Consider the following 15905-nt stretch of genomic DNA (forward strand, 5'->3'; position numbering starts at 1 on the left):
TTGCAAAACTGTTGCATTTAAGTCTAGTGATCATTGTGTTCTCATGCAAGCTATTACAATTGAAGTGATGAAGACTTAGCATCAATATGATAAGATGTGACATAGTATTGCCAAAAGTAACCAGAGTAGTACCAATGTCAGCATACAAGCACCAGTTCCAGGATTCAGTCCTAGGGAACAAAAGACCATCATACAAAACATGCCACATTGTCTCATAATCAGACATGTTACGTGTTCTGAAATCAGTGACCACATCACACACGCATTGCAACCACCATCCAAACTAGACATATGCATTATTACTACCCTGTGACTGCTACTAAGTTGTGAGCTCATTATCTCACAATCTTGGAAGGATTTGCAACTCCTGTGGCCTTGGAAACCTTGGCCACATCCTCCTGTCCCTTCTTCTTGGGCCTTTTGGACAGCTTCTCTTCAGACACCTCAGTTTCCACCAGAGGCTCTTTGTCCCTTCTTTTCTTTGAGACAACTTCCCCTAGAGGCAGAGGTATCACCTTATTAGGAGACACTTGTCTTAATGGACTTCCAGCTCCACTAGAGAGAGTGGGCAGCAGGGCTAATGCCCTCATTCTCTTTGCCCAGGCCCTGCATTATCACAAACCTTCACACCAATATTCCTACTAAACCAAGATCATCCACTTATACACCCACATATTACCATCTCAATATCGTAAAACTATTGCAAGGAATCAAACCAACATATCGAGTGATCTACATGCAAGTTTTTATTATACCACCTTTCTATACCTGTCATTTTTGGAAAAAAACATATAACTCATGCAAATTACCACTTCCTATTTAACTCTGAAAAGGATATAAGTGCAACAAAAGAGTGCAAATAATTTCTATAAAACATCAGGCCGTGCTCAAACAAATATAAGTGAAGAACATGAGCAATTGCCTCAACTCAAAAGATGAAGTGGAACTCCTCACTAATGAGTAGCAAAAGAGCCTATAGAGCACCCAAATATCTCAACTAGATCTTCAGTCTCATGAGTATCTAAACCAATGGGGACTAGTTCACTTTTATTGTAATTGATCTTCATTCCTAACACTTGTTCAATGCAAGTAAGAATCCATTTTAAGCTGGTGGCCAGCTTAGGGTCACTCTCCACAAACATTATGGTATCTGCAGACTGATGACCCCCCAGGGTAAACATCATGACACAGATCTTTAATTGATTCTCACTAGCAGCTTTGATAAGCATCCTAGTTAACACAACCACAATAGATTAAAAAACAGAGGTGTCAAGGGATCACCTTGCCTCAGCCCTTTTTAATGAAGAAGAAATCAGTTTCAGAGTTATTACGTTTGACCCCAACAGACTCTTTATGGGCGATTTGATGAATCCAGCTAATTCATTTCTTACTAAAACCTCTCTTAGCGAGGAGTTCTTTTAAGAAATCCAGATTAGCCCTATCGAAGACTTTCTCATAATCTAGCTTCAAAACCACGCCTTTACTATTGGATTGAGCAAAGGGAATGGATAGCCCCATGAGCTACTCCAACAATGTCTAAGATATATGGTGAAATAGTACAACCAACTTATAGGAATGCCTTGTCAATCGGAGTTCTTGAGAAAACTACCGGGGAGCAACAAAAAAGCAAGCAACAAAGTGCCGTTCGGGATGGTCTGCACCAATTGAGGGTACACAGAAAATAAATGTTGATGCATCGTATTATGAAAGCATGGGTAGGGGAAGTATGGCAACTGTCATCAGAGATAGAACTGGGAATATGATCGCCGCTTCATGCAAGAAGCCAATGTTTGTCACTAATGCATTCGTGGCTGAAGTTTCGACGTTCAGAGAAGGATTAACACGAGCTCAATACTGTAGACTCAATAGATTTTCCATCCAATCTGGTAATGCATATGTTGTTGAAACAATGCTGAAGGGATGAGTGTCGATGACCTCTTCAGCGGCCATTTTCGAAGATTGCAGAATTCTAGCGTCAGGTTTTGCGAAGATCGTAATTGAACATTGTGAGAAGGATGTCGATGGAGCTGCTAATGAGCTTCTTAATTCATGTACTTATAAATAATGTATATAGTTGTACCAAATATGCGTAAATTATATATGGATCTGAGGGAGTAGTAACTCTTTTTCAAATGAATAAAGTTCGTTGTAGGTTTTCCTTTTATACGTATTCTAGTGATCTAAATGCTTTTTTTTTTCCGGAGGGAGTATTAGATAGAAAAAGAAAAACAAAGGAAAAAATTCAGCAGCACAGCTGTATCCTACAACTGCAGTTCCGTTTCTTCTCTCCTCGCCTCGCCTCTCCCCTCTTCGGAGTTCAGACCCCTGCTGGCCTGCCGTCACACGAACCCGCAGAACCCCACGCAAGCGCCTCTCAGCTGTGTACCTCGATCCGAATGGAGACGGGAAGCAGCGGCGGCCGGAGGCTGCCGAAGACGGAGTCGGCGGAGATGCGGTGGGTGGTCCCCGGCGGCGCTTATGAAGAGGATGAGATCGATAGCTCGGACGACGGCGACGGCGGCACAGACACTCCCACGGCCGCCCTGGGCTCCCGTGGCGGTGGAGGCGGCTACTCGGACGCTGAAGAGGATGAGGAGGACGCGCTGCTGCGCCAGCGCCTGGTGCGCACCGGCCCGCGCGCCGACTCCTTCGACGTCGAAGCTCTCGATGTCCCCGGTCTGTACCGCCACCAGGTCTGCCTCCCATCCGCCTCCACCGCGTTGATTAAATTGGCTTCAATTTCGTTGCGCGCTAGGTGGCTGGGGTATTGCCTAGGTGAGGCTGCGTGCAAGCTGTTCGTGGGATTGCGTTCTTGCCCCCATCTCTCTGATCGATCGATATCTCGTGTTAGAACTTAGACGTTCCTACTTAACGCTATTGTTTATACGAGCTTGTGGCATGGGGCTGATAAGCTTTACTGGGTTAGGAGTGTTAAGACCATGTATAGTATGATTGCTCACTAGGTGTTTGTGCATTTGATTATGAGCTTGCTTGGAGTGGGTTGCTAATGTTTGTTAGGTTGGTTCGGGCGGTGCATGTAGCACAGTCTTAGACGGGCTTGCTTGTGCAGTGCGGGTTCTATTGGGTGGTTTACGTCTACATGCGGGCGAGGTGTGTTTGCAGCGTTGTTCAGATGAACCTGCCTAATGCGAACGTCCAGTAAACCTTCGGTAAATTTGATGATCTTGCCTTCTGTAGTATCTATGCTGGTACTTGTGGTCTGCAAGCTAGATTTTGTTCTTAATTTTGTGAAGGCCTAATTGGGCGCATAATTTGTATCTTTTAGACATAATTTCTTTCCATGAAAGATTTATTTTGTTTCAGAAAAGTTAGGTTATGTTAATTGTCCTTATAATACTCATAAGAGTGTTTCGCAAAAGCTGAAGCATTTGAAACAAATCTTTGATGGTTTACTCAGACTTCCACCTCAAGATATCCATCAAACAAGGTTGTAAGTTTTAAAATTGAGTTGTGTCGCCATGCCACCAACTTGCCAATTTGTCATGACTATCTTTGACTACATGTCACCTCTATTTGTTGCCTGTTGCTGCTACAATTGCTAGGCAGGATCAGAGAGGGAAATAGAGAGATTGCTTTTTAATTCGGCATTAGCTTCGTTAGAGAAAGCCATGCGTGAACTACAAAGCATGGGATCCTGAACACCACGAAAGAAAGCGTACTACTTTTCAATGAGGTCCGACTTCAGAGAGTTATTTTAACTCATTTGGGCTCATACGACAGGCTCAAATTTGGATTTCGGGCCTGTGAATACTGGAAAGAGTGGCAGATCGTGCATTGAGGGGTGGTAGCCTATTTAGAGGTATTGGTGGTGAGTGATTGAGGTTTTTTTTCCCTATCTCTTTTTATTATGGTTCTTGGAAGCATGATTTGAGATTTACCTTTTCTGAGGTACATAATCTAAATTCCTCATGATTTTTTTAAGGCTCACTATGATTACCTAAGAATAGAGAGGTGATGCAATGAGCAATGGCAATTTGTGAACGACTTATATGCACTATGCCCTTTAGGTGGAATCAGGTTGAATGGACATCCAAAAAATCATGTAATTTTTTTTTAAAAAAAATAGCTTTGACACAAGATGCATCTACCATCAAAAATTTTAAAATCTAAATGACAGGTTGATGAAAAAAAGAATTCTTTGGGAAAGCTGAAAAGTAGCTAATTCTGATTTGACTGCCCCGCTACTATTCATGCTAGAATACCAAGTTAAACCCCCGTTTCTTTGAATCAGCTACTTTGATAGCCCCGTTTAATGAAGTTCTTCATTATGGTCTTGCTGTGTTGCACTTGTTGCAAGTATTTGCTCTTTGTTTGAACTGTGTGGATGTTAGAAGTTCGTAATAAAGTACCCGGCAGTTTAAACTTTCGAGTCATAATTCATTGAAATCAGGCCAGAGGCTAATAATTGTATCTATGGACTATCCTCTTGCTCCTACTAGCTAATTGCCCTTGTGTTGCAAGGGGAGCAAACATATTTTAGTGATTCAGCATCAATTACGAGTGCCTCAACAGAGATGTCACAAGTTTTTTTTTCTATGGCACGTCCCACATCGACATTGTTGGGTAAGATCGTGTGGCAGAACGTGAATATGATGGAAAGGAAACGAGAGATTTTAGGAGGAGCCCACATAAAATGGCACTTTCCCTAAATTAAGGTGATCCTCGCTTGAGGTATTTATAACCGCAGTACGCATGCTATAGTCAAAACCGGAAAAGAATGATGCTCTCCATAATTAATGTGATTCTTCCGTCCAACACTAGATGATACTTTCCATAAATTAATGGATGTTGTTTTTTGTTTTTTGTTTTTTGTTTTTTGTTTTTTGTTTTAAGGGAATGAGTAGGATAAGGAAAGGAAAGTATCGATTTGGTTCAGATTATTTCTAGTTACTCCATATATGTTTTTTGTTTTTGTTTTGTGTGGCATCGGTTGAGATTACCGACAAAATCTACAAAAAACCAAGCGGGATGGGGACACGGGGATGAAAAAACTGGGGGAAGAGGCGAGGCGAACCTACCAACTTCCCTTTAATAGTAGAGATAAGTTTTTTTTGTTACTTTGTAGATAAACCGGGGAAGGGGAGCCTTGGCACAGCGGTAAAGCTGGTGCGTTGTGACCATGAAGTCATGGGTTCGAGTCCTTGAAATAGCCTCTTGCAGAAATGTGGAAGGCTGCGTGCAAAAGACCCAAAGTGGTCGGACCCTTCCCTGGACCCTGCGCTAGCAGGAGCTACATGCACCGGGCTGCCTTTTTTTTGTAGACTCTAATACACATCCTAGAACCCATGTAGTTGAACAACTTTTCTTTTACCCACAACCTCTTTGCAAATTTCTAGATCGGCCATATGAAATTGGTATAAGTAGATTTTTGTCATAATATTATACCTTTAAGAAGTAAAATACTGCTTCCATTCTAAAATATAAGGCGTATTATTTTTTTGCAGAAGTCAAACTTTTCTATGCTTGACCATGTTTATAAAAACAAATATCAATATCAGAATAAAAATTCTAGTTAGGATCATGTTTTTGCAGAGCAGTCAATGTGCAAAGGCCCACTTTTTGTGATGGGATCTAAGCAATTTTTTCTAGTCTTTGTTAAATTTTCCTAAATAATTATTGGAATTTGCTGTGTCATGGTAAATTGGTATATTTAAGAAGCAACTTTCATGGATCATACATTGCTATTCCAGCTGCTATATCCGCCATGCATACGCCATCTCTGCACAGGATGTTGCTATCAGATGTGCATGAGTATGTTGATTGTTGAGCCCTTGACTTTGCTGATATCTCGATTCTTCATTTCCTTTCAGGAATTTACCATGGGAAGGAGTATTGTTTTGGCCCTTCAGACGTTAGGCGTTGTCTTTGGGGATGTTGGCACCAGCCCACTATACACTTTCGATATAATGTTCAACAAATACCCCAATACTTCGAAGGAGGATGTGCTTGGAGCACTCTCACTTGTAATATACACTCTGATTCTAATTCCATTGCTGAAGTATACTCTGATTGTTTTATGGGGAAATGATGATGGAGAAGGTATTAATACCACACCACTGGAACTAGATTAGAGAATAGTACTTTTATTTGAGCTTTATGTTTGATAATGATTGTTCTGTATATTTGGCAGGAGGGATATTTGCTTTATACTCTCTAATATGCAGGAATGCAAAGGCTAGTCTGCTCCCTAACCAACTGCCCTCTGACACCCGCATATCAAGTTTCCAACTCAAGGTACCATCGGTCGAACTCGAGAGGTCTCTGAGGATCAAGGAGCGCCTCGAGACTTCATCTATGCTAAAGAAGCTACTTTTGATGCTTGTTCTTTTTGGTACTTCTATGGTGATAGCGGATGGTGTTGTTACACCAGCGATGTCAGGTTCATATATTTCTGATCCATTGTTCGTCTTATTTCTCTTCACCTAGTCTGATGATCTTGCATATTTGCTTTCAGCAGTAGTATTGTGTTATCACTTTTCATCTTATCACAGTATTTAATTCCTTTCTTTTGTTGGTAAAATCTGCAGTGATGTCTGCTGTTAATGGCTTGAAGGTTGGAATATCTAGTGTTAACGAAGGTGACCTTGAATATATTGCTTGGTATTAATTGGTTAAATAGAAAATTGTGGTACTGCTTAAAAGTGCAGGATGCTCACCTTCTATTGTATTTTTTTTGGCAGGTGAAGTGGTCATGATAAGCGTTGCATTTCTCATTGTTCTATTCAGTCTGCAAAGGTTTGGAACAAGTAAAGTTGGGCTTGCTGTTGGACCTGCCTTGTTCATATGGTTTTGCTGCCTTTCTGGGATAGGAATATATAACATTATGCAATATGGTACAGAAGTATTACGTGCATTCAATCCTATATACATCTACTACTATTTTGAAAGAAACCCAACTCAAGCTTGGATGTCTCTTGGGGGCTGCCTTTTATGTGCAACAGGTATGTTTTTTTGACCATATTCCTAATGTTAGTTATGATTAAACATTTAAACTTGTTTGAAGTTCTCTAAGGTGTGTTTGCTTGAGGTGCATTGTTTGTTTCAGTTACAGTCTATCATGTGTCCTTTTGTTTTTTCTTCTGTTATAGGAATTCTGCAACTTAAAAGTATGCTGACTGCGTTTGTGGTGGTACTAAACATAATTAGACCTCTTTCTTGTTCTTACTAGTAACTGTGCCATGTGCAACGCATGCCATGAGCCCATGACCAAATTGAACATATCGCAAGCACAGGAATTTGAAGAAACCCTCTTTGATGTTTTTTTCCTCAAGAAAACGCAAAGTTCCACTTTGCGTTTCTTTTCACTGAAAAGGTAGAAGTTCAGTTACAATCCTCCGAGGAGGTGCGGTGTACAAAAAGATGAAAGAAAATCAGTGAACATCCCAGGTTGAGGGTAGAACGACCCTGAGTCCTGGAGCACCAGCCTTTGCCCAGGAGGAGGCCTCATCTTTGGCCCTGCCAACTAGTGTAGCGATTGAAGGTCTGGCATTCTCGAAGACGCGCTCGTTCCGGTGTTTTCAGACCATCCAAGGCACGAGCAGGGCGATAGATGCCAGAGCCTTGCGTTGCAGCGGCGGCGTGTCCTGTTGCATGCGCAGCCACCCATCCATCAGCGTGGCTTCATGGTCTGGAGCCCAGATCGGTATTCTTAGCCAAGCTAGGATTTCATGCCAGGTTTGGCGGGCGAAAGGGCAGTCCAGCAGTAGATGACGAATAGTTTCCGGGGTTTGCTCGCATAGGAGGCAGCGGGGATGGTGCTGCAGTCCATGGCGAGCAAGCCTATCAGCGGTCTAGCTTCGATCCTGGTTGGCCAACCAGTGGAAGAACTTCACCCGCGGCGGCACCCAGCTTTTCCAGACGAGTTCCAGGAGTAGCACAGCGTGGACCCGTGGAAGGTGGTCAAATAGCAGGACTGCGCAGAGTTGGTGCCATTACAGACCACTTCCAGAGCAGCCGTCAGGCTCGTCGGAGAGGATGGTGTGCTGCACAGCCTGCCATAGCTGCAAGTATTGGCTGATCTCATGTATGCCAAGGACCCCGTGTATGTCTTGCGCCCAGGTATTGCCTTGGAGCCCGTCGTCACCGTTCTGATCTTGCGGCGCCTCTTTTTTTTCCGAAACGGAGGCATAAGATTTGCCTCATCTATTAAATAAGGAGAGAATAGAGTTTAGATTTTTACAGGACACCCCATACAAGCGACATGACAATTACTCACACACAATGATAGTCCCTAGCTTCTTGGCGCCGGCAGTAACCCATAACTTTGCCTCACCAATGATGGTTTGGAGGAGAATAGGCGGTGGCGCAAATTTTTGCCGAAATACCCTAGCATTTCGCTCGTTCCAAATGGTCCAAGAGGTGAGCATGACGAGAGAGGACATGGCATGCCAATTCGGGTTTCGGTCATCGGTACGCTTGACCCACCACTCCTTGACGGATTCATCAAGATGCCAATCGGGAATGTTGACGTGAGGTAGCCCAAGCTTCTCGATGATAGATCTCCAAAGCCTAAGAGTGTAACGACACTTGAAGAAGAGGTGTGGCCCCGTTTCTTGCTCTCTGTTGCATAGTGGACAAAGACCACAATTGACCCAACCACGCTTCTCCAGACGATCGGCGGTCCAAATTCGGTCTTGCAGGGCAAGCCACGCAAAGAATTTAACCTTAGGGGGTGCCCAAGCCTTCCAAACCATACGGTCCATGGGAGAGAGAGTCAATCCAAGGAACAGAGCCTTGTACGCGGCGCCTCTTGTGGATGCATTGGTGGAGCAGGGGCATGATCTCGCTGACAGACCGTCCGTTGAGCCATCGATCTTCCCAAAATAAGGCGGTGGCACTGTTGCCAACGGACATGGTTGTGGATGCGAAGAAGAGTGCACGCTCCTCGGCCGAGAACTGTAGGTCGAGCCCCTGCCGTGCGCGCCTTGCATCTGTGTGAGAGAACCAAAGCCAGCGTAGCCGAAGTGCAAGCCCAGCGTGTTCCAGATCCTGTACCCCCAAGCCACCATTCGCGAGAGGGCGTCAGACATGGCGCCAGTTCATGTGACAGTGCCCTCCGTTGGCGACGGCGCGTCCAGCCCAGAGAAACCCTCGCTGAATCTTCTTGAGCTGCTTGAGGGTTTTCTTTGGGGGTGCAAACGCCAGAAGCTGGTGAACCGGGATGGTGCTAAGGACGGACTTGACCAGGGCTAGGCGTCTGGTTTTGTTCATCAGCCAGGCCTTCCACGCTGGGAGTCAGCCAACCGCCCCATCGACGAGGGGCTGCAGCTGGGCGGCAGTGGGGTGGCGCGCCGTCAAGGGGATGCCAAGGTAGGTGATTGGGAGCTCCACGACAGGGCATCCCAGCTGGGCGATCATCAGCGCGGTTACCTTGGGGTCGCCTTGCAGAAGAGTGGCTGAGCTTTTTGCGAAGTTGACCCGGAGGCCAGAGGCATCGCCAAACAGGCCCAAAATATCTTTGACTGTCGCAACATCGTCCTGCGTGGGGTGGCAGAACAGCATCACATCATCGGCATACAGATATAGCCGGGATCTCACACTCTGGGTGTAGCTGCTGCAAGATGTTGAGGTCATGGGCACGTTTCACAAGCCGACCCAGGGTGTCGATGGCGAGAACGAAGAACTGCGGGGCCAAGGGGTTGCCTTGGCGAAGCCCACAACGGTGCCAAATTGGCGGGCCAGGCTCTCCGTTTAGCAGGATTGCGGTGCTGGCCGTTGATAGGAGGATGGCTAGCCACTCCAAAAAACGGGCGCCGTAACCATATTGGCGCAAAACCTCAAAGACAAATGGCCAAGATATGGAGTCGAAGGCGCGCCCTAGGTCGAGCTTGAGCATAGTCCTTAGGGCCCCAAGTTGGTGTAGCAGCTTAAGCGATTGCTTGACAAGGACGAAGTTGTCGTGGAGGCTTCACCCCGTGATGAACACGTTCTGGTTATGGTTGACCAGGCTGTTGAGCTTGGGGGTGAGGCGCAGCGATAGGACTTCAGCGAAGATCTTGGCCATGAGATGGATCAAGCTTATCAGGCGGTACTCTCTAAGCTGGCAGGTATTAGTGCGTTTGGGCAGCAGGGTGAGGAGGGCCTGGTTGAGATTGCAGAAACTGCGGCCGCGCATCTCGAACAGCTGCTGGAAGAAATCCACAAAATCCTGCCTGACCGTACCCCAGCAGGCGCACAGGAATTCGGCAGTGAACCCGTCCGGTCTGGGTGCCTTTCGTGTGGGCAGGCGCTTAATTGCATCCCAAATCTCGTCCCCGCTGAAGGGGGCGTCGAGGTCAGTCAGGTCTCAGGGATCGATGAGCTGCGACAGGTCCAGCGCGTGGTCGTGCTTGACGGTGGTGCCAAGAAGCACGTCAAGGTGCAGGAATGCCGCTTCCACTATCTCCTCGTGCTCGGTGAGCACGTGTCCAGGCTGAACGCACGTTTTTTCTGCTGGTGGAAGGTGCACTGCCGGTGGAAGAAAGCGGTGTTAGCGTCGCCGTCCTTGAGGTTGGTGATGCGAGCACGCTGCTTTGATGTTTTCAGATAGTGGAACCTCTGTCGAAGGCAAAACATCATGTACATCTGAATGCGACATCATGGAAAAGAGAAAACTTATTCATTTTATTGCTAACAACACATTATTGCTAAAATTATTATTTCGAGATATATGCTATACTCAGCATACACTTCTAGTTTACCAAGACACTAAAACTATTTGCATCAGTTACCAATATGACGCATTTCTGAAACCTCAGGCCCTCACAGAGATCCTAGAAAAGTTTGAAATGGTTTTCCCCCTCTTCTATTTAGAGACAGCATCCAGTATATTCACAGGCTCCTTAGTTAATAGTTAAATCTACTTCAACTTAAGATGAGAGGTCGAACATCAGGCTAAGCAAATGGCAGTCAAGTGATACTGGATTTTATACCAGTTATTAAATAAGTGCTGCTATGGTTCTTGTGTTAGTAAAGTAAGTACTAAGTAAAGGGAGGTGAATGTCAAATTCTTTAAGAGGATAATGCCGGAGATAACCATCACCTAGAACATCAGAATCCTCTCTATTGGTGTGGTGCAGAGATCCTACAAACAGTGTGGGCTCTTTTATGGACTCTTCTTGTCATTCTACCTTTACTTATGTTTGCAATACAAAATATGTCATTCTACCTTACTTGCCTCAGTTTGGAAGTAAATTATTGTAGTTTGTAGCATAGATGGAGAAAGCTTTCTGTACTAATGGAGGAGGGAAAATAGAAACAATAGAACGAGGGGAAATGTACATCCATATCTTGGTGTGCCCACACCCTATAATGGTTTGCGCTTTCTGTGTTAAAAAATGAAAACAAAATCATGGATATAGAATGCGTGAACACTTGGGTTATAAAGATATTTACAAGTTTTTTTTTGCAGGATCCGAGGCAATGTTTGCTGATCTATGCTACTTCTCTGTTAGATCTGTCCAGGTAGTCTTTTGTACTGTCTGAGGGCTCCATGCTACACTTCCAGTACATAGTTGATAACTTACTGTTGCTCATATGTTGCAGCTTACCTTTGTGTGTCTTGTTCTTCCATGCCTTCTACTGGGTTACCTAGGGCAAGCTGCATTTCTTATGGAAAACTTGACTCAAAATGAGCAGGTCTTCTTTTTATCTATCCCGAGTAAGACAAACTGGTTTGTTTGAAGCCCATTTCAAATCTGATATGTTTATTGCCATGTAATGTTTCAAGCATTATGAAATTATTATATTATAGTAAAACTAAGCTTCTTTTTATTTAAAAAATTAAGCTTCGGTTTACCACTTGTCCCTTTTTGATAACTGTTTCGTTCCATGTTTCAGGTCAGGTGTTTTGGCCAGTGGTGTTCATAGCTACTCTGGCAGCACTAATTGCTAGTCGTACAATGACAACTGCTATTTTCTCAATCATTAAGCAGGCCACAGCTCTTGGCTGTTTTCCCCGCCTCAAGATTATTCACACTTCAAGAAAGTTCATGGGTCAAATATACATCCCAGTGATGAACTGGTTTTTGCTAGTTTCCTGTCTCGCGTTTGTTACGACATTTGGGAGCATTAATGAGATTGGCAATGCATATGGTGCGTAAGTTTAGAATAAGGGGCCACTTTGTTTATTCACATAGAATATTATCTGCTGGTTCATTCCTCAGTGCACTAGTTCCTCTGATTATTTTCGTGTGCTGTAGTTTCGCTTCGTTTATAAATGATGTTTCATTTAATTTTTTATACCAATGTAAGACATAACCTCATGTCCTTACTAGGATTATATTCCGCTGAAGTGTAAATTTAATAAGCTATGTAGGATATGAGGAAAGGAAGAGAGTTCTAAGCATTTGAAAATTTACTCAAAGGCATTTCATAAGAACTTTATAGGCAGCCAAATGAGATACACAAAATGATAGATGTAACCATTGTTTGATAGCACTCCTATTTGACCGCAAGAAATATTGCTTTTATTGGTGTTTCATTTTATGAAGAGTTTTGACTTGTTTGGTGAATTAAAACATTATCAACCAGCCGTTTCTCATTGGAAGTTCTGAGATGTACATTACCTCATTGCATAGGTAGGGGCTAAATTATGTTTCTATGCTGACTTTACAGTGTTTCTCCTAATATGCATAGTGTTGAAATTGCTAGAACTGGATATGTTCAATTTGTGCTTATCATGTATGTATAAATTGAATTTGGTTGTTTAGAACTGTTGTCAGTTCAATATTTCTCTGTGCTAGGTTTACTTGATGGACTTGGTAATGCTTTAGTATGGTACTATATAAAGTACATGTTATTGTGGATTGGCAAAAAATATAACATTCATGACTTGTGTTATTCTGAATAAAAACCAATGTCCTACGTCATTCAAGCACTGATTTGTTATATACAATTCCTTTCTTTCACTCTAATTGTCACCACTACCGCCACATAATCTTTCTAATGCCCAATATTTATTACAGGTATAGCTGAACTTGGGGTCATGATGATGACTACTATATTGGTGACCATCATAATGCTTCTGATTTGGCAGGTCAACATCATTGTCGTTCTATGCTTTCTCACCCTCTTCCTGGGCCTGGAGCTATTTTTCTTTTCTTCTGTATTGGGCAGTGTAGCAGATGGCAGTTGGGTTCTTTTGGTATTTGCGGCTGTACTGTATCTGGTAATGTACATATGGAACTATGGGACCAAGTTGAAGTACGAAACTGAGGTTAAGCAAAAACTTTCGATGGATCTAATGATGGATCTAGGCTGCAATCTCGGTACAGTCAGAGCGCCTGGAATTGGATTGCTTTATAATGAACTGGTGAGGGGGGTTCCTGCAATCTTTGGTCACTTCCTGACCACAATGCCAGCCATTCATTCGATGATCATTTTTGTCTGCATCAAGTGGGTTCCTGTTCCTGTCGTTCCTCAGAATGAAAGGTTTCTCTTTCGCCGGGTCTGCCCAAAGAACTACCATATGTTTCGCTGCATTGCTAGGTATGGACATAGAAAAAGTTCTGCTTGGCTTCAAACCTTCCGACTCATAATTATGTTATACTGACTACACTGGCTTGAAACCTTTAAGGTATAATGGAATGCATCTATTTATTTTTGGTATCATTACTGTCACAACAATCTATTTATTCTGACATCTTCACGAATACGTAGGCAGGCAGGTGCTTCTGGGAATACTATAGTTTAGTATCCCCTAATGCTGTCATTCATATTTCACACCGTAGCCAGTCAAAATGTTTTTTTATCTCTCAACTGATCATATCAGGGGATTCTTGGCTCTTGGGCAGAGCACCTTTTTACTTAGTGATCGATTCCTTTGATTTGGAACTTCATTTTTATTCCTCACAACAGTGTAGGTGATATACACTAGCTTGAAATGTGCCAGGTTGGCCCTTGGTGGTATTTTCTTAACCTATGCATAGCTTGATATGGACATAGCAAAGCTGTGTCATATATATAGAATAACTTTATGGTGAGGAGAGTTTATTTGCTACCTGTGCTAATCATACATGTCTGCAGGTATGGGTACAAAGATGTACGCAAGGAGAACCCCCAAACATTTGAACAGCTTCTGATAGAAAGTCTAGAGAAATTTATACGGCGAGAAGCTCAAGAGCGCTCCCTGGAGAGTGACGAGAATGGTAACACGGACTCTGAAGAGGAGGTTGCGTCAAGCTCATCAAGAGTTCTTGTTGGTCCAAATGGTAGCATCTACTCTCTTGGTGTTCCACTCCTTGCGGAGTGTGGTGGTGTTTCAAATCCAAACTTTGGATCAAGCACATCATTTGATGGATCTCTGGACGGGACAATGGATGGAAGGCGAAGCCTGGACAATGAGCTGTCTTTCATTCACATGGCCAAGGAGTGTGGCGTGGTTTACCTTCTTGGACATGGCGACATCCGAGCTCGGAAGGAGTCATTCTTTGTCAAGAAGCTAGTGATCAACTATTTCTACGCGTTCCTGAGGAAGAACTGCCGGAGAGGCATAGCAACGTTGAGCATACCGCACACAAGGCTGATGCAGGTCGCAATGCAATACATGGTGTAGGGTTGTTTTTACCCCAAATTTTCTCTCTCCGATGGCCAGGGTGCTAACTCGTGGTTGATACAGAGGCACTGTTTACTGGAGCTACTTTTCTGCTGTAGATTCACCATGTAGTAGTGGGCATTAACAAAGGCACTGTTTAGTGGAAGGCTGTCGGAGACTGACCCGTTTAATGAAAACATGAAATCTCCGTTTCTCCCTTTTCGTCAGCTTATGTTCCCCTCCTTGGTCGAAAGAAGTATATCCAAGTATACACCTGTGCGTGGACTGCTGCTCTGATGTTTTAATTTTTTTTTCCGACACAGTACAGACGCAATCGCTCATATACACGCGTATACACTCACCCCTATGAACGCACACACGCACACTCTACTCATATGAGCACTTCCGATAGACTGAGCTGGCATATCATTTTGAAATTTATGAAGTCACCGTAGTCACCTCGTCGTCGACGGGAACGTCTCCTCTCACTGAATGCGCATCGCCGGAAATCCTGAAATAAATGCGAGCATCAGGATTTGAATCCTGGTGGGCTGGGTATGTGTGTGTGGAGAGGAATGAAGTATCCAAGTATACACCTGCACCAGTAACAAGACTAGAAGGGTATCACCTAGTCACCTACTAAGAGGAATGTGTACCTGCTGCAAACTGGACAAGGTCCATGTTCCGTAAAACTGATTAGTACGATTAGAAATCAAATGCATACATTATGTTCTTGGTGGTGCCAACTAGGAGCGAGCATGATGAGACGATACGATTGATCCCATGCACGGTCTCACCTGCCGCGTTTGTCAATTTATGCGTGTCCGTACGTGTGATTCTGCGCGGGGTCAATCGGGGAGATAGGACGGGAGGTTGATGCCTGCGTTGAACATTGTCTCCTCACATTGTCTGTCGAGGAGCCGAGGAATCTCCGGAGCGCTTGTTTCGGACTTTGGATATGAAATCGGCGGCAAAATTTCGTGTTTTGACATTTTTATATGTTTAGCTGGATCTGACCCCGGTTCGAAAATATTTTGACATTTGACCATTTTTCTTACCGCCACACATCATGGCGGTAGGTATGCATAGGCTACCGCCAGCGACCGTGGTGGTAGTTAACTAATCCACGTCAGCAGGCAACTGACGGCCGCCGTGAGCTCTGCTCGACCCTACCGCCACAGGGTCCGGCGATAAGATGGGAGACCCTACCGCCGGACTGTCTGGCGGTAGGGTCGGGGCACATATAAGCCTGGCGCTGGTTCGCCCTCCCCCTCCCCATCTCTCCCCACCCCGCCGCCCTCTCTGTTCTTCCTCTCTCTCGTCCCATCCACTCTCCCCCTCGGATCTCTCTCGTTTCTTCGTCATTCTTGCG

General features: G+C 44.3%; 1 protein-coding gene across 3 annotated transcripts; it reads left to right on the top strand.

Moving 5' to 3' along the window:
* Nucleotides 1-2245: 2245 nt before the first annotated feature.
* On the top strand, nucleotides 2246-14760 carry LOC109744387 (probable potassium transporter 14). Of its 3 annotated transcripts, none has more exons than XM_020303500.4 (10): nucleotides 2246-2693; nucleotides 5832-6060; nucleotides 6152-6400; nucleotides 6549-6599; nucleotides 6702-6962; nucleotides 11411-11463; nucleotides 11545-11659; nucleotides 11839-12093; nucleotides 12966-13576; nucleotides 14026-14760. In XM_020303500.4, the coding sequence occupies exons 1-9, from the start codon at nucleotides 2397-2399 to the stop codon at nucleotides 13550-13552; spliced, it is 2097 nt and encodes a 698-aa protein (XP_020159089.1). In that variant the 5' UTR covers nucleotides 2246-2396; the 3' UTR covers nucleotides 13553-13576; nucleotides 14026-14760. The 3 variants fall into 3 exon arrangements, with proteins under 3 accessions (XP_020159089.1, XP_020159087.1, XP_073364461.1); XM_020303498.3 differs by having other exon boundaries at nucleotides 12966-13488; XM_073508360.1 differs by lacking the exon at nucleotides 2246-2693 and adding an exon at nucleotides 3742-3829 and having other exon boundaries at nucleotides 12966-13488.
* Nucleotides 14761-15905: the final 1145 nt, after the last annotated feature.

The sequence above is a fragment of the Aegilops tauschii genome, chromosome 2 (genome assembly GCF_002575655.3).
Source record: "Aegilops tauschii subsp. strangulata cultivar AL8/78 chromosome 2, Aet v6.0, whole genome shotgun sequence".
Taxonomy (NCBI): Eukaryota; Viridiplantae; Streptophyta; class Magnoliopsida; order Poales; family Poaceae; genus Aegilops; species Aegilops tauschii.

Excerpts from the sequence above, each read along its gene's own strand:
- LOC109744387 (XM_020303498.3), top strand. The coding sequence starts at position 2,397 with ATGGAGACGGGAAGCAGCGGCGGCCGGAGGCTGCCGAAGACGGAGTCG. Across the intron at positions 6,401-6,548 it reads TGTTACACCAGCGATGTCAG|TGATGTCTGCTGTTAATGGC; the intron begins GTTCATATATTT and ends TAAAATCTGCAG. Across the intron at positions 11,464-11,544 it reads TCTCTGTTAGATCTGTCCAG|CTTACCTTTGTGTGTCTTGT; the intron begins GTAGTCTTTTGT and ends CATATGTTGCAG.